Raw genomic sequence first — 21,324 nt, forward strand, 5'->3', positions numbered from 1 at the left:
TCTGAGCACTTCACAAATAATTACATAAACCTGACAAGACCCTTGGAAAGGTAGGGTAGCATTATTTTCCCATTTGCCAATGGCAAGACTAAGGCACAAAATAATTTACTGACTTGTCCCTAATCTTACAAAAAGCCTGTGGCAGAGCCAGAATAGTACAGAACCCAGCTTTTCTGACTCCTAACCCCATGCTCCTCCTACTCATTGACTGTTTAAAAGATACTACTGTGCACATGCATTAGCTAGCCTAAAATGCCATAAAAGCATATTTTTAAAGAGTTCTGCAGAAAGAACAAACACTTTATTTCTACTTCTGTGGACTTTACCTCTAGAAGTTCATCCTCCAGTTGCAGTAGGCCAAGCATAGCAATTGGACCATCTGGAGCAATTGAAGATATGTAGTGATGTCCATCAAATGTATCGAGTTCAACTCCTAATCTCAAAGTGTGGAGAGGCAATAGCTGCAAAAAAAATAAGCAGTGCCTATGTTTACAAACATGTAACAAATGCATTCAACTTTCAATAACTGACAAATTCAAATTAAACTAGCTGCACATTAGCATATTTAAATCCTAACTCTGACATAACTAGTGTTGCATCACACAAATTTTGCTAACTTTTCTATTCAATTTGATTGCTGTTTTTTCCTTGCACAGTCCGTCTTTCGGAAAAACGTACATCCCTATCTTCTCAAAAATATCACTACAGTGATAAACTGGAAAAAAACAAAACAGAAGAGAGGTGGATCTATAAGACCACTCCTAAAAAAAGCATCTGATGTCTATCCTCTGTCTAAAACTTGAGTTACTCTCCACTAAAGGCATGTCCAAAAGAGGAAGATCTTACTTGTGACAGCCTCAGGGTAAAGGCACCTGTATTCCCCCTCCATGGTTAATCAAGGGCACTCTCTTTAGGCTTACAGCTCCCAGTCATCACCTCTCCTAGACAGAGACCCATGTCCCACTCCCTCTCGATCAGGGATTTTTAAGGCTATGCAACGCCTTGCCTTCCACTGTGATATGCCCAGCAAGCTAGCATCTGTGCTTTGCTTTCTCTGCGAGGGCTACAAACAGTTTACTGCCCAAAGTTCTACGTCACCATACAACTTCTAAGCGATCACATTTATTAATAAAAGTAAAGGCATTACAGAGAAAAACATTAAAAACAATAAAAGTTCTTACATATATGCTAAAAAAATTATGAGAGGTCACCCAACTTCAGCCTAGAGCTCTGATATGGTTTAGTCCTTCAAAACTAACCACTGGGTTTCCCCCAGTACAAGTTCATATCAGTCTTGAATCCAGAACCAAAACCCAGGCTGTGTAGGATCTGCTATTTCTTTATACAGCTTGGCCCTTTGGTCTTGGCACTCCGTAACAGGTAATCAGCAGACAAGACCCTTGCCTCAGAGCATAGCTTCATAACTTTTTGCATTACCAGAGTTGGAGAATTTGCATTAACCTCTCCTGAGGTATTCCCCAGGAAATCCATGTAACACTTATTGTCCCAAAAGTCCATACTTGACTTCTGAAAATATGTCAGACTTTTGAACTTCCAGGTTTTATGTCAGTCACATCTCTCTCCCTAAAGAGATGACATACAATCCCAGTCCACAAACTTAAAGTCCTTCAAGAGTATTGTAGGAAATTGCCACATCTGTCACAGGATCATAATCACTATTTTAGAGGAAGCCAATAAAACCTAACCATACAGTCATCTCATTTCTTGATATTTGTATCAGTCTTTGGGGCAGGGAACATCTCCCTGAAGCATCTTTTTCAAATAGTTGCTATCACTTGTATCCATATTTCCACAAAGAATTTCATTGATTTTCTGCTGGCCATTTCCCTAGGGACAACCTTAATACTGTATTCCTCTCTAGTAAAACTCCACATAGCAAATATCTGCAACCATTAGGAAAACTTTCTGAGCAGACTAGCTGACGCTCAATCCAAACAAGCTAGCAGGCTGTGAAGAAACAAAGAAGATAGCAGAGATAATATCTGTTCCCTTGATTTAGGAACTTTGCCTGCCTTCTATCACTTAAGTTCATAACTTGGTGGTCTTGCTGGTACCCAGCTGCTTCTGGACAGATGCCCATTTAGGCTCTGATACTGCAGTCGATGTGACTCCGTACAGTACTAAGAGTCCATACTTGCAAATCCCTTACGGCATTAGGACCTTACCTAGCAAAAAGTTTCTTGTAGTCAGTGTGACACGCTGCCTCAGTCTGCAGTGGTTTCCAGGTATTATTTAAGGTGCCACTCTTGCTTCTGTCCAACTCCTATCTCAATAGCTGGCATCAGCTAAAGCACTGAAGCCAGCAGCCCCCAGATTTAGAAGTGAGGGGCCCTAGATTCTTGAAAGTCATGCTCCCCACTTGCCCGACAGAGTCTGAGGAGATTTAGGACACTCTGCATGGCCTGTTTTCCTATGTGGGGTTTTTTGGGTTTGGGTTTTTCTTCTTTCAGAAAAGGCGTGTGAAGGAATTCAGACTCAGTACACATAAGCAGCATTGGCAGGCAGTATTTCTCCGAGAGATGAGCTAGAGCCAGGGCCGGCTCCAGCTTTTCTACCATCCCAAGCGGCAAAAAAAAAAAAGAAAAAAAAAAAAAAGAAAAAAGCAGCAGCGCGATCGTGCCACTCCACTCTTCAGTGGCAATTCAGAGGCAAGTCCTTCACTCCAAGAGGGACCCGCCGCTGAATTGCCGCTGAAGACCCGGACGTGCTGCCCCAATAAGCGGCCGGAGGGCCGCCCCAAGCACCTGCTTCTTTAGTTGGTGCCTGGAGCCGGCCCTGGCTAGAGCCAACACTGGAACTCCCTCATATTTCAGAAGTATTCATCTCTAGGGTTTTGGTTCATGACCATCTCAAAAAAAGAGCAAATGAAATGAGATTCCAAACCTTTGAGTATTTCTGGAGCTCAGCATCATCTGTAATTGGCATGTCCACACGAACCACCTAAAAATTGTACACCATGACAATTAAATACTATTAGTATAAACTTTAATAGAGCGCCGAATTATAATAGAGGACTGATTATAAGAACAGTCCACAGTAAAATAAGGGGACAAGAAAATTATGCTTTTTAATTTTTAATGCATGTCTTGGTCCAGTTTGGTGCCTTAGGGTTATCACCACAAGCTATCAAAATCACATAGCCAGACTGGATCTAAATGCCACACTCAGTAACCAGCTCCTCACCTCAGAAAGACTTGGTGGCTGATAAAGTGATCAGAAAGGGCTCAATCCTTCAAACTCTTAGTAGTCCTATAGATTTAAATGGAGCTGTGTGTGACTGTAAGGACTATGTGAGGGTTTGCATTATCAGGCTCAAATCAAACTGTGCATCATGGTAAAGCGAGATTTTGCAAAATGGAAGAGAGGCATATGCAAAGGAAGAAAACAAAGACTTTGAAAAAGGTGCTGGTCAACCATGACCTTTTATTATTCAGATGGACCAAATTTTGACATTTTCACCATCACAACCACATTTGCTACAATGAAAGGAAAATTTGGCCTACTGAGCTTTATGAACCAGCTTTACTTCCCATACATATATTGGAAAATGGGATGGTGCTAAAGAAAGTAATGTCAGGCTCTGGCAGTGCAAGGATAGGGATATCTAGCAGTTGGCATGGGTAACTAGATTTATTGAATCAAAACACAGTCTTATATGGACTTCAAAGTTCTTAACGGAGCACTAATGGGTTGCAGAAAAGGGAGCTCCTCCAGACACCTCTTAATGCTACTTTAAATCTTCCAGCAAGACATTTGGAGTGATAGTTCTGCCAAACAGTAAAAATAAGAGTCTCTGAATCAAGTGGACATGTATTGCAAAGATAAACAGTTTTTTAAGGTCATCAGAAAAGGATGTTGGCTTGAATGTTTTATTTAAAAACGCACTCACTCAGTCTTAAAAAGCAGTAATGAATACAAAAAAACCCTGGTCATTCCCCCGTGATGATTCGTATTTAGAAATGTAATCCATCTCTTCCTTGACAATTCTCTAATAAGAGGTGAAGAAAAATCTAAAGGACAGTTAGCACCACAAAGTTACCCTTACCTTCCTTTTCTCCCAAACACATTTGATAATCATTCTTCTAATAAAAATGTAAGATTCATTATGAAACATACGACTTATATCCTGAGCCTTTTCTAAGTGTACAATAAAACAAATAGATCATAAAAACAATCATAAAAATGCCAAATATTTTAAGTGGCTGATATATTACAAATTTAAAAATGAGGTTGATTAAAAAAACAACCAAAACATTACTCACAGTTATGCAATAGTACAGACATAAACAAAACAAAAATGTGTTAATTATAACATCCCTAAATTTCATCCTTGAATGTTCAGGGAAAACAAAAAATGCTACTCTACTGATCTGTTCCAACCCCTGAGCAGCTTGTAAAGTTAAGTTCACAGCGTTGCAATTTAAAGAAACATAAATGAGTGTACTTTATTGAACGATAACATACCATGACTTCATAATCAGGTCCCAGTAGTTTTCCCCACTTGGATTTCAATTCCTTTTCTGGAGAGTCTGAGTCTCTTCCTAAAATATAAAAGTGAATGTTAAATTTACTAAACCCTGCCAAGTACATTTACTTCAGTAAAGATGCAGCTTAAATAAAAGATTATGAGGAATGATCAGAAGAACAAAAACATTCATTAATTTGGGTCTATCAAGCAGTGCAAATCAGAATAGACTTTTGCAAGAAAACAATGCAAATGTCAGCTACTGCTGAAGTGAAATTTATTCAGTTGAGAAGCATAAAAGGTGATGGTTGCATTGATGAGATGCGAGTTCTGTACCGTTTAATACCATAAATAAATCACTCTTTTAAGGTGCAAAGCAAATTTCACATGGCTTTATAATTTGTTGCTGTTTAAACATTCACCACTACAGAGCAGTGCTACCCCTCTTCCCACACCAACCCCTTTTGAGAAGTAAACACCTGACAAGACATTGCCGTTATCAAGAGACTGCATCAGCACAATGCAGCGGCAGACTTTATTTATATATTTGGCAGGTATAAAGGCTTGTCTGGTTTAATTAGGCCAGTGAGTAACATGAGCTTTAATATAAGCTTCAGTTCTAAACCAGTCTTCCATGGGAATCTGGCTATCTTGACATTTACATCTTTCCAGCTTTCTTACTTATGCAACCAAGGCAGTATTATAGTCATGTAAGACAATTTGACAGGGCTAGACAGCATAAAATGACTGGCTGCCCTGCATTTGACCTCACCCAGAAGCTCAGCACTCATATAAAGTTCCTAGCCTTAGTAATGTTGAGCTGGTAAGAGTCTAACTCTAAAGCAAAATTTCAACTAGCAGCAGCAACTGGAGAATGAATTTACTGAAAACTTTTTAAATGGCCGTAATATTGTCACAAGTCTGGACAAACAACAGAACACTGGTATCACTAACATGTTATCTGACCAGAATCGGAACGCAAATCATAACAGCAGCTCTTTTCAGACTTAAGTGCGTGCATGTTATTTTGAATGTTGAATGTTTTGTTAAACCGTTAGACAAAATACCTTAGGAGTTGGAAGCCTAACTTCCATCAAAAGTCAAGAGGAACTGGGTGCCTTTGAAAATTTCCCCTTCACTTTTCAATATTAGAGGACAGAACTAACAAATCAGACTTGAAACACAATCCTCATTACATCGCTTTATTACTTGGAATTGTAAGCTATTCAATTATTTCAGTAACAATGGAAGAATCAAACAGCAACAGTTAAAAACAAAGGCTCGGAGTTATTTGCATTACAATGCAACACCCTCAAGAAATCAGGTCTCCATGCTAATTATTTTTCCCTCCCAGTGTTGAGCCCCACGTAGCTTTAGATCCCTACCAACCACTTTCTGTCACATCAGATAGCCAAGTTTACCTCAACTGCCTAACCAGAATTTCTCTGTATAGAACCAAGCAGCTCAGATTCCAGTTTGAAGTCTTCATTGTACATATATATATATATATATATATATATATATATATATATATATATATATATATATATATATCTGACCTCAGACTCAAGAGATGCCAGCACAGAAAGATTTCAGGTCAGATTTAGTCAGATCATTGTTTCTTTATTGAACTATATCAAGAATTAAGCCTGCAATAGATTCTTTAGAGATAGGCTTCTATAGTAACACTACAGATTCATCAAAATATGGGATAAGAATTGTTCTCTTTAACTATTAAATGTAGGTTTCTGTCAATAGATGCTCTTCTTCAGCCCCACTTTGCTTCATTATCAGGTATAGACTGATCACCATGTTTACCTCCCAGCTGCTTCAAACATGAACCATAATTCCACAAACACAAAAATATTCACTTACTATCATGCCAATTTGCATGGACATCCAGACAATCCTTCCAACTCAGAGGAATACCAAGGAGTGTGTGAGTTCCTACTCCAGTCCACCCTCTAGGCTGGGCCCCAGCGTTCACCTGCGCCTCTGCTCTGCTCCATCCAGGTATTTTTCTACTCCAGTTCCAGTCATAAGAGGCTCAGCCCTCTGGCAGAGCCCCAGCTAGTTTGCCATTTCCAGGGTTGTCAATGAACAAAGAGAATTAACACCAATGAACTATTCCATAACTGTGGTAAAGCTCTCTTTCTTCAGGAGCCCTTGTCAAGTTGTGGCCCCCAACTTAAGTTGGCAGGCAAATACAGAGGAATAGTGCTCTTAGAAGGTGAAGCAGGCCCTTCCATCCTTCAGGGTGGGACTACCAGGCTGTAGCCATCCAAGAACCTCCTGTCTACCCTCAACTGAGCTGGGCTTCCCCATTTTGAGCTCCTCCCTTCATGTCTGACATCTCTCACAGGTGTGGTGGGATGAAGCCACCTGAACCCACATTAGCTCATTAACCCTATAATGTTGCCCAATGTGTGGTTTGTATACCCCATCACACACCCTCCCCTTCAAGATGGCATCCGAGGAACCAGGCCAGCTGTCTATGCCCTCTGTCCCTTAGGAAAAAAACCAAAACACACCTTCTGGTGAGCCTTTCCAGCTCTATGCTGTAATTGAAAGGCATATGACTAGAGAGACAGGCATCAGTGCATAAGGCAGGGATTCGTGTCTTTCACTGCAATTAACCACCTCAAAGGGGCACAATCGGTGTCCAGCTTCAATGGGTTTCCCAGAGAGAATCCACAGCCCATTTCACCACCAGGGTTTCTTTTTCTATCCTGAGGGAATAGCTTGTGGCTAAAAAATAGCATGGAATGTTTCTCTCCATTTACTTCTTGGGATATGATTGCCCCCAGGCCTACTTCCGACACATTGGTCTGGAAAATAAGTTCTTTCGAAAACAGAGCGGGGTGTTTTCTGTTTGGGGTGAACTGGACAGGCTCTTTACAAAGTGACCTTTCTATTTTTTGAATGCTTTTTTGCAGACATCAGGCTATCAACATTTTCCAGGGACAACTGTCCTTAAACAGGTCCATGAGGGATGCCGTTATCATGGAAAACCCTAGCACAGACCAGCAGTAATAACCTGCGAGCCCTAAGCATCTCCAGACCTGTTTTTTGTGGTCAAGTTTGGGTAGGCTTTTAAGGCCTGAACTTTGTCCACAAGGATTGGACTTGACCTTTCCCCACAGGATATACCAGTTAGATGTCATCCTTCTAATTTTACACGTTGCTGGGTTTGTGGTTAGGCTGGCTTCCCACAGGGACTGGAGGACAATGGCAACCAGTTGCAGGTGGGCCTCCCAGTCTCAGCCATAGATGACCACATCTTGTAAATAAACTGCATATGAACCAGGAGATCAGAGAACTTGGGTCACTGGAGCCATTGAAATGTCACTAAGGCACCATGGAGGCCAAAGGGCATAGTCCTTAATGAATATAAACCAGAGCAGCAAAGGCAGTTTTCTCACATGATTCTGGTATGAGCCGGATCTTCTAGTATCCCTTGCTAAAATCTAATGTTGTACTATATTGAGTCTCACCCATCTGGATTAGTGGTTCATCCACCTGGGACGTAGGATGTGTGTTGAATTTGGAGATCACATTAACTTTTCTAAAAATCTGTACAGAAACTGGATCATGCCATCCAGTTTAGGGACCAGCACAACTGGGTGTCATCAGTTACTGTGGGATTCTTCAGTGACCTCTAGCTCTAACCTGGTGCAGAGCTCCTGTTTCACTGCATCCCACTTTTTTTTGGGAAGCAGTAGGGAATTCTCCCAGGTGCATTGCCCCCACTCTATCTGGACATGATGTTGAACAAAGTGAGTTCATCCTGGCTGGGGTGGAAACCCCATCAGGAAGGCATTCATAAGGTTTCTCACTTGGACCCTTTACTCTGGATGGAAGTTTTCCCCTAATCTGTATTGAGTCAGGGTCCAGGAATGTGGACGTTTGGGGTCCCAATTCTGGCTCAGACGGATAAGTGATAAACAAGCCCTTCCAGGCCTTCAGGAGGTTACTTTGGTAGATCTGCATTGTCTTCCTCTTGTCTGATTTCATAATTAACAGGTTCCACTTGATGTAATACTTAATATGGACCTTAACACTTAGTAAACAGTTTGGACATTGTGCTACAGAGCAGAAGTACCCAGGTTTAAATACACATATACGCGTCTGTAACAAGGTCCTCTGCCCACCTCTCTTCCTGGGGCCCTCTGCTGCCCCAGTAAAGCACAGAGCGGCTTCTCTTTCTGCAGCACTCATGGCTTTCTTTATACAAGTTCTCCCACCACCAGTGATACTATTTACAGAGCTTGCAGGCCTGACAATCTCCTCTCTTACCCAGAGTCTGCCCTCAGCCTGGAGACTGACCTTCTCCTGGCCATCTCCTTGTCTTCTGGCTGCCAGCCAGCCTTTATAGCCCTTGAAGCCTCAGGCCCACAGGTGCAACCAGTTCTAAAGGCCAGGCACCAGACTTCTCCCCAGACCCAATCTATTTCCCTTAATTGAGGCTGGCTGAGCAGGGGCTAATTAGGTGCCTTGCACCAGCACCCTGCTACAGCATTCCTGTGTTAAAGGCTCACTATGGGCCAAGTTGAGTACTTAAAGAGATTCTCTTTGGTGAAGGCCCCCAGAATTTCAAGCCTCTTCTAGAGCTTTAGTATGTTCTGTACAACATTCTCTGTTCTAGGAGCCAGCAATTCCCACATCTCATGGACAAAGTCTAAGATACCACAGGTAGTCTCTCATATAAAAGAGTTCAAACAGGAAAAATCTAGTAAATGACTGGGGTACCTCCCAACTATCAAATAAAAAGGAGGAGGATTAGTTGATCTCAGTGTGTAGGGAATGCAGTAATAAACATCCTTTTCAGGTCTGAACCATTTGACCAAACCATTGGTCTGCAGGTGATTGATGCACGTTTGTAGGGTCTTTATTTTTAATAGTTCACAAGCCTCCTGCAACAGATGGGACACAAAATTAGTGCCTCAGTTGGTTAGGATTTCTTTAGGCACACTGATGTGGGCAAAGTTCTGCTGCAATAGTCTTTGCACTGGGGCAGTGCCATGGGACTGCTTCCAGATATCAGGTGGCATAATCAGGTCTGACCAGTATACATTTATAACCAGATGCACTCTTTTCTCAGGGTCTGGGCAGATCCATCCCGATTCTCTCAAATGGGGATGGGACTAGAAGGGCTTTGGTCACCCCTCTTTAGGCCCAAGGAGCCACTTGGGATATAAGCTACAGAAGTCTGACCTCTTGGTGAATTCCAGGCCAGGAGAAGCAGCCTAGAATCCTGGCCACATTCTCCTCATGCTGAGGTGGCCTGCAATGGAGGCAGCATGAACCAGCCACATGAACTTGCACTGATGAGACTGGGGAACGAGGAACTGCGATCAAATTTCATAAGTCGGTCAGTCTCTCTCCTGCTAGTATAGTCGCTCATGTTGGAGCTTAAATTGTGGGTACTGCTCTGCTCGATGTGGGTCTATTACCTCTCTGTTGTCCACTGACAGCTGGTCATAGGCCTGGCTGAAGGGCTCATCCTCCCTCTGATCTCTGGTCAAGTTGGTCCCTCTAGTTAGGATGCCCCAGTCCTCTTGGGGCAATGGCATCATTTTGTCACTATCTGGGGGAGCATCCTCTTGTCCAAAACACCCCAACTCCAGGATGTAGCTCCTCATCTATACCTAACACCCAGGGACTGGATCTCCTGAATCAGCCTCTCTAGGCAGTCCAAGGCTGTCTTAACTCCACTCAGTAACTCAGAGAAATACTCTCAATCTTGTCCTCAGATAATGGAGTAGGACAGCATTGAGGCCAGCCCTGCTAACAGAGGCCTCATGTGTTCCCCTACAGTCAACTGCCTCCATGCATTAGGATAGGGTTTAACCTCCCCATGGACACCCAGTAAGAAGAAAATTCCCCCACTCCCGTCTCAGGATTCAGGATCAGGTGGTCCCAAACCAGGGTCTGATCACACCCAGAATCTACCAGAGTTGTCACCTCTGTCCTGATTATCCAGATAGGGACAGTTAATTTAACCAGAGTTAGCTTACAGAATCATGGTCCCTTCTGGCTTTATAATACAGGAATCTATGAACTCCCTTTTTCTGTTACAAAATTATGGCCTGAACCTGAAAAGCGTTTAACATGTAAAACTCCCAGTGGAGTCAGATATGCACTTCTATGACCACCATGAATGCTCATTCAACACCTCTCAGGATCGGGCTCTTACTGTGTTCAGTTAACCGAAAATTAAGATCATTCCCCCACACCCAAAACAATCCCTAATTCACATGTCCATATTTGATGTTTTGGGGCTCAGCCCATTAAAGAGAACTTCCTGAAAATTTAAAAGATTTTGGATCTATAGGTTTGGTTCAAGAATATCTAATTCCAGTGCCTCCATCCAGTACCATAAGATTCCTTCCTCCTCCCCTCCCCATATTTTTTGGTCCCTTCTCTGGGTTGGTTTTTCATGGTTTGTGGTACATGCTATATATTATCTATATTGCATAAGGCCTCAGAAATTGAACTGTTTCTCAGCAATGGGACTGCTTCCAGATATCAGAGGGTACATGCTATATATTATCTATATTACATAAGGCATCATTAGCATTAGTAGTAACATTCTATATCTTCAGAACTTTGCCTCTTTACTCTCTGGTTTCATGTAGTTTTTCTTCCCCATCTTACTAGCACTGGATTCCTGGAAAACAATGTCTTTTTTGAGGGGTGTTTAAACTACAGAGACTTTACCAGCATAGCTCTGTTGGTATAACTCTGTAGTACAGACACAGCCTACACCAATGATAGGGGTTTTTCCATTGGTGTAGGAACACCACCTTCCCAACTAAATTAGGCTATGTCAAAAGAAGCATTCTTCTGTCAACATAGCATCTCCTACTCTAGAGGCAGGTTGACATAGCTATGTCCAACAAATGTGCATTTTTTTTTCAGACCTCTGACCAATGTAACTATGCCAGCCTTAGTTATAAGTGTAGGCTAAGATCTGCATCCCTTGAACTTTCAAACGCTGACCTTTTTCTTTGTCTTGCAGATCTTCTCTTCTCCCCTTCTCACAGGCTCACTATGTAGCGATGTGTCCTTCACTTTGGATTAAAGATTTCTCAAACAGCATAGCTTTTTTATTTCTCCAGTAGCTTTTTCCTCCCTAATGTTACATGCTGTTTTCTATCCAGGTCTGGATTCACAGCTTTCTGACTAAACAACTAGCTTCTCTCTTCAGGTTTTATATACTGCTACACAAAACAAACAAGCACTCTCGTCTAGTCTTAATTTATAGCTGCACCTGTAAGAATGAATTGCCTCTCTAGTCTGCTAGGAGAAAATTTAAGGCCCCATGCACACTGTTTCCTGAACCATGTATCATGACAGAGTTGTTTAAACATGGTTTAGTGGGCCAGCATCACTATTTAATACCTCTTCAGGAAAATTTAATAAAAATTTAGTCCAATTGGGCCTAAAGGAAAATAGTTCATGTTTTATAAAACACACCTTTTACATTAACTTTTAAAAGGCACTTCCAGAGTTGAGGCAGGGCTTTAAATTAGCAGTGTTTACTTTAGCACCATTATAATTAAGAGCCTGTCAGCATTTCCAAAATAAGCACCCATTTTTGGAATTTCAACTGGCCATTAAATTCTGTTCCAGGCTGAAATTTTATACACAGTGTTTCAGTCTGAACAAATTTTCCAACTAAATGAATGCTTTTAAATATTAGGCAAGCAAAAAAGATACAAGTTTATGAAAAAGCATGATGCAGCTGATAAATGTGAGTGCCTTGAGCCTTTTTAGTTTCGTAAGGAAATTGAGTCCTACCAAATATGGACTCTTGATTAGGGGTGTAGGACATTATATACCACAGATAGCTTTACCCAGCTTTAAAACCATTCCAATGTCATTACTCTGCAGAAATCCAAAGAGCAACAGTACTCATAAACCCAGCATCCACCAGATTAACTGCATTATCCTGTCTGAAATATCAATAATGCCTACACTGCTTAAATTCCAGCACCCTGAGCTCAGAGACTACAGATGAGCCTTTGTACAGAACAGAAATACTTACTGAAAAGAAATGGATAAAGACAGGCACTACCCCTGTTCAGTCTTCTATCTGCAACTGTCAATCTGGCTTCTCCCTCATGGATATCCTGCCACCACCTCAAGCTCAGTATGGCAAAACCTGCACTCATCTTTCTTCAACTAAACCTCCCTCTCTCCTCCATTATTTTAGCAACTCTATCAACTTCCCTGTCCCTTGGCATCATCAACTCCTCTTCCTCTACATAAGTAGAGTCAGTAAATGCTCTTGTTTTTCCCTCTAGCATAACCAGAAATGCACCTGTGCCTTTTCATTCCCACCACTGAAAAACTTCACAGTTTACTGCCTCATGTCTTAGATTTTGGTTTCAGTTAAATAAAAAAGCATGGAAGAGCAAAAAATTAAAATTGTGCAAGGAAAAGGAAGCCAAACTGTTCCATAATTATGAAAATTAGGTTGAAGAAATGAATTTCAAGAAGTCAGTAGATACACAGGAGAGAACACACTGCAAGATGTTTTACCTACCTAATTTGTGTAGATTTTGTTTCTTTTCATTTTCAAAATTATCTTTATCCTCTTGATCCTCCTCATTCTCACTGTCCAAATTAGTTTCCGTCTCTACAGCTCCAGACAGGACTAAGGCTGGCATATTTGGCTGCTCTGTGGAGATCCAAAAGACTTTCGAGTCAGCCAGGTAGTACAGAGGATACATGATATGCTAACCAGTATCCACTAGCTGCTTCCTTGTTCAGTTTATAGGAACTTTGCTCTCAACTCCACTCCCCACATACCCTTACATCCTACATCAAAGGCTCCAATTCTGTGCAGAGGACCCTTAAGCCCAAGATTTATGGTTGCTCAGCACCTCACAAAAACAGGCCCTATACATTTACTTTGGTCATTATAAATTGGAAGAAAAATTAAATGAACCATTGGGAAAGGGAGGAAAAGGACTACCTCTCTCTAAAGATCTTCCTGAAGAGAAAGCATGAGAAGGTTTCTGTCGAAGCAAGGTAAGGTGCACCACCTGGCCAGTGCGACGCAGCGCCTCCACCACTTCTTGGTTGGAGCAATCCTGAACACTAATCCCATCAACCTAGTATAGAAACACCATCAGATTATAGACATCAGATTATGGTTGAGTTCTAACATTCGCAGAGATATGTAAACCAACAGTGCAACTCATCTCTCACAGTTATACTGATGGCCCTCACAGACTGTAATGGTTGCAAAAAAAGAATTCCATTCATTCAGCTACTTCAAAATAATCAGATAGATGCCATCTTCAAAGTTTCTTCTTAATACAAAATAAAAACTTCTCCTTGATAGCAGGCATGAGCAAATACAAAACAGCAATTTACTAGATTTACAGAAATATAAAATATATTTGCTTTTCAGCAGAGATACTGGGTGCAGACACCAGCTTGCACAGTACTGGGCATGGAGCTTCCTGGATGATTTTGAGAGATAACAGTCTGTTCAGATCATAGCATAGCCAGAACTCTCTTTTCATGTTAAGAAATCTTTAGAGAGTTATTCCTACTTGTATTACGAACGCAAAGTTAGCCATTACATGTTAACGTGGCCCTGACATTTATCCAGCAGGTTTTCACCTATAAAGAAAAGGATTTTTTTTTTTTTAACATCTGCGTTACTAATATTTTGATGATGTCAACCCAATGTTAAATACTTATAGATGGGTATAAAGGACACAATTCTGCAAGATATCAAGCGCCTTCAAATCCCACTAACTTTAACAGGCACTGAAGATGCTCAGTACTTTAAATCAGTCCCTAAATCAAGATCCCTGCTCTAAGATGCTTCAATCCAAACATCTATACTGTTTTACTATTTAGGATTCTCTCTTATTTTTGGTCGTACACTAATAATCTAACCACTGCAAACCAGAGCTATTAGCTCAAATACTAATTCTTGTTGACAGTCATAAATTTGTCAGTGTTCCTCCCTTTCACAAACTGGATGTGCTTTAGTGTGAATGAAGTGAAAGAACAACAAGCTTTAGTAGAATGTCTTTTAAAAATCCAGATATATGTAAAATACCAAAACTGATCCAATTAAATATTTTACTTACAGCAACAATTTTGTCCTGGACTTGTATAAGGCCACTGTGATCTGCAGCACTGCCAGGTATTATATTTTTCACAAAGATCCCTGAAGAATCTGCTTTAAAAAAAAAAACAAAAAACAAATGAATAAATTAAAGAAAATACTAATTTGGGCCTTTTGTTAAGCTCTAAATAAATGTGTGCTTAAGAACCAAGCACCTCTGGAGGCCTGGGTCCACAAGTGGAATAAAGTTGTATCACCTCCTAGTCACAAATGAACATTGAAATCACAACACTCACATAATTTAGTAGTTATGCATGATTCCAAATCTGCACTCAAGAGAAGAGCAGCAGTTTAAGCACCCTTATACTGCCCTCGTTGATTTACCCTGCTCAAAAAAGTCCCTTTTTATGACAGGTCAGTTTCCATGCCTATACAAGCTTTGATCCACCAAATCACTTACATATGATAAATTTGACTTCAAGGGGAGTATTTATGCTTAGAAGTGAAGCATGTGTTTAAGTGCTTTGCTGGATCAAGGTCTCACTCATCCTCTTACATTTAGTTTTAGCAATTCAATAATTTAAATCAGACAAATCCCTTGTGAAAAATCTCACACAAATACACTTTTCTATTGCATAAATATATTTTGTAAGGGGATATGTAGAAATCACAAAAAGCTTTCCTTCTTTCTCATGTGTAGAGTTGTACAAAAGCACTCTGTGCACCCATAGTTACATACAGATATTTTTGATGTGCTCCCAGAACTCAGACACTAGTGCAAAGTATGAAATAGCTGTCTGCTGAAAAATAATCACCTTGTGAAGATGGCACACACATTAAACACTGTTGAGATGCCTACAGTCCTGCACTGGCAGAGAGATGGACTGGATAATCTAATAGGTCTTAAAATCTCAGACATCGAACTCATTAAAGAAATGAAAGTGCATGTTGAGCTATGTGGCATGTATCAAAGACTTCAGCAAAAACATGAGGCCAGTCTGGGCATTTGATAAACCTCTGCTCTAGTCTTTCATAATCAGTTAGTCAGTGTATAACTCACCCACATCAGATGTTCCAGTATATCCAACAATTGTTATACCAAGGCTTTGTCCATCTTTTTTTGTAAGCTCCACGTCATAGGTATCAAAAAGAGTTGTGTTAGCCTAGAAATAAAATAGTATACAGTTTATAAAACTGAATGTCCACATTACAGTAAAAAAAGTTTGTTATATCACTAACATTTTAAACTACAGACTAAGATTTGAAGACATGATCAGTGATTTTGGTAGACCAGCTTCAGACACTTCAGAAAGGGGGGTCTCACTTCCAGAGGCTAGAAAATAAAGGTGTCAATTTGGGCACCCAAAATTACTAGTCACTTTGAAAAACTTGACTATATAATATATACGATATCAGAAACAAGTATCTATAAAAACATAAGATATTCATATACAGACAAGGGGCCATGCTTATCACAGTACCTAATGCCACACAGTAAGTGCTTTGGAAAGTTTCTATTGGTCAATTAGGAATAGAGAATTGCTTCAGGTACACGACATCATGACACCATGCCAGTGGAAGAGAGAAAAATACTTGGCTCTTAGTCCCCTGGCTTTATCAAAAAATTATTTTTCTCTTAGAACCTATTAATGGAAAGTATTTTGATTCCTTACAATTACTAAAGAATCACACACTTGTTCTCTTTAGTGTAAAACGTGCTCTTGAGCTCCTTTGGATCGTTACACTCCTATGTTTGGAAAGCACCCAACATACTGCGGGTGCTACCAGAAAAAAAACAACAATATGCACTTTTTGGTAATTATATCCAACAAATGCATATAGCACATTTTAAAATATGGTGCTCAAGATAAAGCTAGGTGTGCAAGACACCACTTTATTTGATATCAATCATACACATATCTACTTAATTACATTTAAGGGAAAGTTTGAAACGATTACTATCTTGATTTGAACTGGACTGGACTGGACTGCATAGAGAAGCGGAAGCATCAAAGAACCTGTTTAGAAGGTGAAGTGACAACAGGAAGTCAAAGCCACGTTAAAAATCACTTCCACTGAGTACAAGGTAAATCATGGGAGTGGGGAGAAAATCTGGAGAATTTTTAAAAAAGCTTTACAGCTTAAAAAAAAAAAAAGAAGATGAGCTCATTCATAACAAGGGAAACTAGAACAGAGAAGAATGGAATAGTACATAATTTGGCACTATCTTTTGGCTTCTGAATTATCTGTTCAATGCTTTCTTAGATAAATAGCTACAATCTAATAAGGTATTCAGACATGGTCTGATCTGAAGAGAAATTTATGGATAGATCCCCTGAAGCTGGCCCTCACCATCCCCCATTTTGGATTTGCTCACTTGATCTTTGGTTGTGTTTCTCCCCACAGAGCCATTTTGACAGTCCAGGACCTTTCCTTCAAAGGCAATACCAGAAACCTTAACGCCAGGGGCACTTCACAGAATGACTGATGCTATTTCCTAGTTCTGCAAAATTATTAATCTATGGCACGTTACTGGAAGTGGAGTAGTATATGGACTTAATGGGTGGATTCTGGGAAATATAGACACACAATCCCAAACATAACAGCCCATTCCCGAGCTGTGGCTAAATTGGTGGGTTGTAGGTATATGCCTTGCACATGACTAACTGTATGAGATTTTCTGTTTCCTTATATGTGTATACACAAAGGTGTGTGGATTTAGAAACTGTGATAGAGAACTGAGATAGCTTAATGCAAAACTAGTGGTTTAATACACAACTAACTAATCATAACGCTGGAAAAATCTTGCCATTGTAAAATTCTCAGCTAGTAAAAGCCTTCTCAGAAGTCAGAGGAGAACAAGATTTTGGTAGTAAAAAAATTGCTATCTTTCTTGTGCAGTAGATTCCTTGCTGCAAAGTGATTTTCGTGACCTGCTACAATAAATGAAGCAGGAAAAACACATTCACAATAGCTAACTCTGTCAATTTCTGCAAAGACTAATCTACCAGCAAATTGACCAGATACTTCTTCAGTCTAAATGCCTGGGCTCTGCCAACAAAGAATGCAATAGAATAGCAATATCTGAGTTTATTTCTAGATGTCTCAGAAACCTGAAGGACCTTGGAAAGGTGTGGGAAAAACAGTACAAAACTAACACCAGAAAGGAGGACATTTTAGAAAGCTTGCAGCAATTCTGCATGCTCTAGCTGCTGCAGCGTGATCTATGGCACACATATACCGCTGAATAAGTCAATTTGCAAGGTCAGTCTCTAACACAGGAAATCTGAAAATAATACATGCTAGGGGAGGAAAAGTTAAGGCTGTATACATAGTCTTAGAAAATGTGACAGAGTCAGCAAGTGGTCCCACGTGGCTATATAGATTCTTTATGAAATCCCTGTTTTCAGAGCACTGAACATGTCCCTCTTTCAAGACACCAAGCTTAAAGTACTCAGGATGACGATTATTTAACTAGTGTTTTCTTGGCTGCATCAGTATCTCCTGAAGGGGTGGAAAATTCGAGAGGGCAGGTGAGAAGACAGGAGGAAGCAGGAAAATTTCCATTCTCATCCACTTGGAGTGTAGGCTCTTTCCATTCCTCAGTCCTCTGCTATTACTGCAACCTCACTTCAGAGGAGGAGAACTGAACTGGTTCCCCATTATAGCTCAACATCACCTATCTTCTGTGAGACAGGTCTCTCCAGAGAGATGTGAAGTACTCTCCCCCACCAGAAGCTAAGAGATGCCTTTGGAGCAACCTGGTCCAGTGGGAAAGAGTGCAAACATAAAGTGTTTTAAAGAACAGCTCCTCTCAGATTCCAAGTTATAATCAAGAACAAGAGAAGAAAGAAAAGGTTACTCAGAAATTCCACACCTAAATCTAACTAGCGCATTAGTAGCAGATGGTGTACAAGCACAGCCTTGTTGATGTTTCCAAACCTATTGTACATGTAGTGTAGCATTTGTTGATTTTAATTACTCAAAACTGAAAAGGATGGCTTCAAAGTTGCTTGTTTTTGTTTTGTTTTTTTGAATGACCAGGAGGAGATTTGCAAAAAACAAGATTCAAATGTTTAAAATACATTTCCCATCAAAGATAGTTGCGTAGACTAGGAAGATGTTACACTCATGTTTCATGAAGAGAAGTATCTCACACTGTACTGAATAATTCTGTTCTGGTCATAGTGCATGCTGGATTTTAGGAAAGAAAAAAGTCAGCAACATTTTTTAAATCCACTCTGATGAGCAAGAATGTAACACGCTAGGAAGTAGATCTAAATGTTCCATTTATCGATAATGTTTATGATCCTGTTAAATCCAGTCACTCACTTTGTAATAAATTTTGCAACACTGAAACTGCCCTGGTCAGTCTGGCCCTGAGATAACAGATATTTATAGTATACTGTAGAAGACTACAGAAGGCTGAGCTGATGGCTAAAATAAGGATCATTTAATACTATGGTATCATATTTGGAAGCTTAAATGAACAAAATATGTTGCAGTCTGTCTGAAGCTCTTTAGCACTTGTGAAGGCTGTGCTCTCTTTCTGGCTGTAAGCCACAGCAGAACTTATTTGAAGAATTGTGAGGAAATGTCAGCTACTTACACCCCTGTCCGGAGAGAAGGGCAATGCACCAACAGGCAGGCTCAGAGGTGTTGGTGGTGTCACAGTTATCTCACACGCTGGATCTCTGGCAATCACCATGCTAACAGAATTCCCACAGTTTCTCAGCACTTGGGCAACTTGTTCACTGATCATTCCTTGTACATTGGTTCCTCCAATCTGTAAAATGTGATCTCCTGTTCTAAGTCTCCCATCCTTCAAACATGGAACATAATAAAAAAAAAAGAAAAAAAAGAAAAAAAAAGAAAAAATCAGTAACTGGACCAAAATTTTACATTGCAGAACTGAAATTGAGTAGTATGTTTTCATGGGGCAGCTAGTGCATGAAAATACCATAAAATTAATCAGTGATGCAAAATAAATAATGTAAGGCAATGCTAACACCATTAACCATTGCTATAGAACTGCTAACTGCTGTGGAAAAAGCAAACTGTTTAAAAAAAATTAAAAAAAGGAAAACCACATAGACTGCTGTTAGTACAATTCATCAGAAAAAGGTTAAATTTCATATTTACTGGGAAACAAATGCTGACACTGTTTTGTAATCCTGTAGTCAGAGATTTTCTCTGAGAACTATGCTATCAAATAGCAGAAGAGGATTTTAGTGATACAAAGCACAGCATTTTGATTTAGAGCTATTTGAAGAACCTGAACAGCTCAAATATTAGAAACTCAACCCTGCAGGTATTTCTCACTTGACTAGCCTTTACTCAAGAGAGTAACTCCACTGAATGTAATGGGACTACGCTCATAAGCAGGATTACTCATGTTTAAAAAAAAAAAAAAAAATCGATGGATCGAGACCCTCGCTGTTATTTTTACTGTAAGAAAGAACCGTACTGAACATACATAGGGCCATAGCCTCAGATGGAGTAAATCTTCATATTTCTGTTAAGTACATTGATTTACACCAGCTGAGGACTTTGCCCATAATAACTAACTTGCACGTTAATACTGGTGTTACTTCCAGGTGTTACTTCATCGAGCTTTAGCGTATACATGCTCCTTATTTAACATTTTTAACTGCATCTCACCTCTTGTTTAATTGAAACTGATATAGTAATATCTTAATTTATAGCTGTCACTGGAAGCCAAAATATTTTGTTCCTCACAGCAAAAGAGGTGTTTCACAGTAAGTGAAAAAGCATTCATTACTTCAGACAGTTTTATAGAGGAGGCTCTCAAGCAACAGCCGACTTTTTCCATTCCAGCTCATCAAATATCCAGTTTTCGTTTCTGATCTGAACTGGAACACGTCCTATAACCTGCCTCTTGCCTTACATTAATATTTTAAAATGCAACATGTCTTTTTTTTGCACATCTAAGGTTATGGGCAGCAGTTAGTAAATAGTCGTTGTGAGCTCTCAATCCCAATCCTGTTAAATGCTTCAGCTGAGGATAGTTAGTACTGGTCATAGAATCATAGACTTTAAGGGACTATTATGATCGTCTAGTCTGACTCCTGCACAACATAGGCCACAGAATCTCACCCACCCACTCCTGTATCAAGCCCCTAACCTATGTCTGAGCTATTGAAGTCCTCAAATTGTGGTTTAAAGACTTCAAGGTGCAGAGAATCCATCAGCAAGTGACCCGTGCCCCATGCTGCAGAGGAAGGCGAAAAATCCCCAGGGTTTCTGCCAATCTGCCCTGGAGGAAAATTCCTTCCTGATCCCAAATATGGCTATCATCAGCTAAACCCTGAGCATCTGAGCAAGACTCATCAGCCAGACACCCAGGAAAGAATTCTCTGTAGTAACTCAGATCCCACCCCAACGGGCATATTTACTGCTAACAGTCAAAGACCAATTAATTGCCAAAATTAGGCTATCCCATCATACCATCCCCTCCATAAACTAATCAAGCTTAGTCTTGAAGCCATATATGTCTTTTGCCTCAACTGATTAGGTATTTAAAGACTAAGACCCCAAGGCTGTGATCTGATCCAGACAGGTGAATCCGTGCACGTGTGTAGGTATCATGGACTTAAGTGGGGCTCCGCGCATGCCCAAGCCTCTTCATATAAAAATAAATAATCTTTATAAGTAACCCATTGTCATAAACAGATAGCTAAGGGTTAATGTTCTTTTACCTGTAAAGGGTTAACACAGGAAA

The 21,324-nt window shown here is 40.2% G+C and overlaps 1 protein-coding gene across 1 annotated transcript in view; it reads right to left on the reverse strand.

The window, feature by feature from the left end:
• Positions 1-21,324, reverse strand: part of PATJ (PATJ crumbs cell polarity complex component) — a 235,289-nt gene that overhangs the window by 187,995 nt on the left and 25,970 nt on the right. Inside the window, 8 exon segments of the mRNA XM_030571946.1 lie at positions 327-461; positions 2,905-2,961; positions 4,486-4,562; positions 13,038-13,172; positions 13,470-13,608; positions 14,605-14,696; positions 15,643-15,745; positions 19,192-19,404. Of these exon segments, the coding sequence (XP_030427806.1) occupies positions 327-461; positions 2,905-2,961; positions 4,486-4,562; positions 13,038-13,172; positions 13,470-13,608; positions 14,605-14,696; positions 15,643-15,745; positions 19,192-19,404 (951 nt within the window).

Source organism: Gopherus evgoodei, chromosome 8, assembly GCF_007399415.2.
Source record: "Gopherus evgoodei ecotype Sinaloan lineage chromosome 8, rGopEvg1_v1.p, whole genome shotgun sequence".
Taxonomy (NCBI): domain Eukaryota; kingdom Metazoa; phylum Chordata; order Testudines; family Testudinidae; genus Gopherus; species Gopherus evgoodei.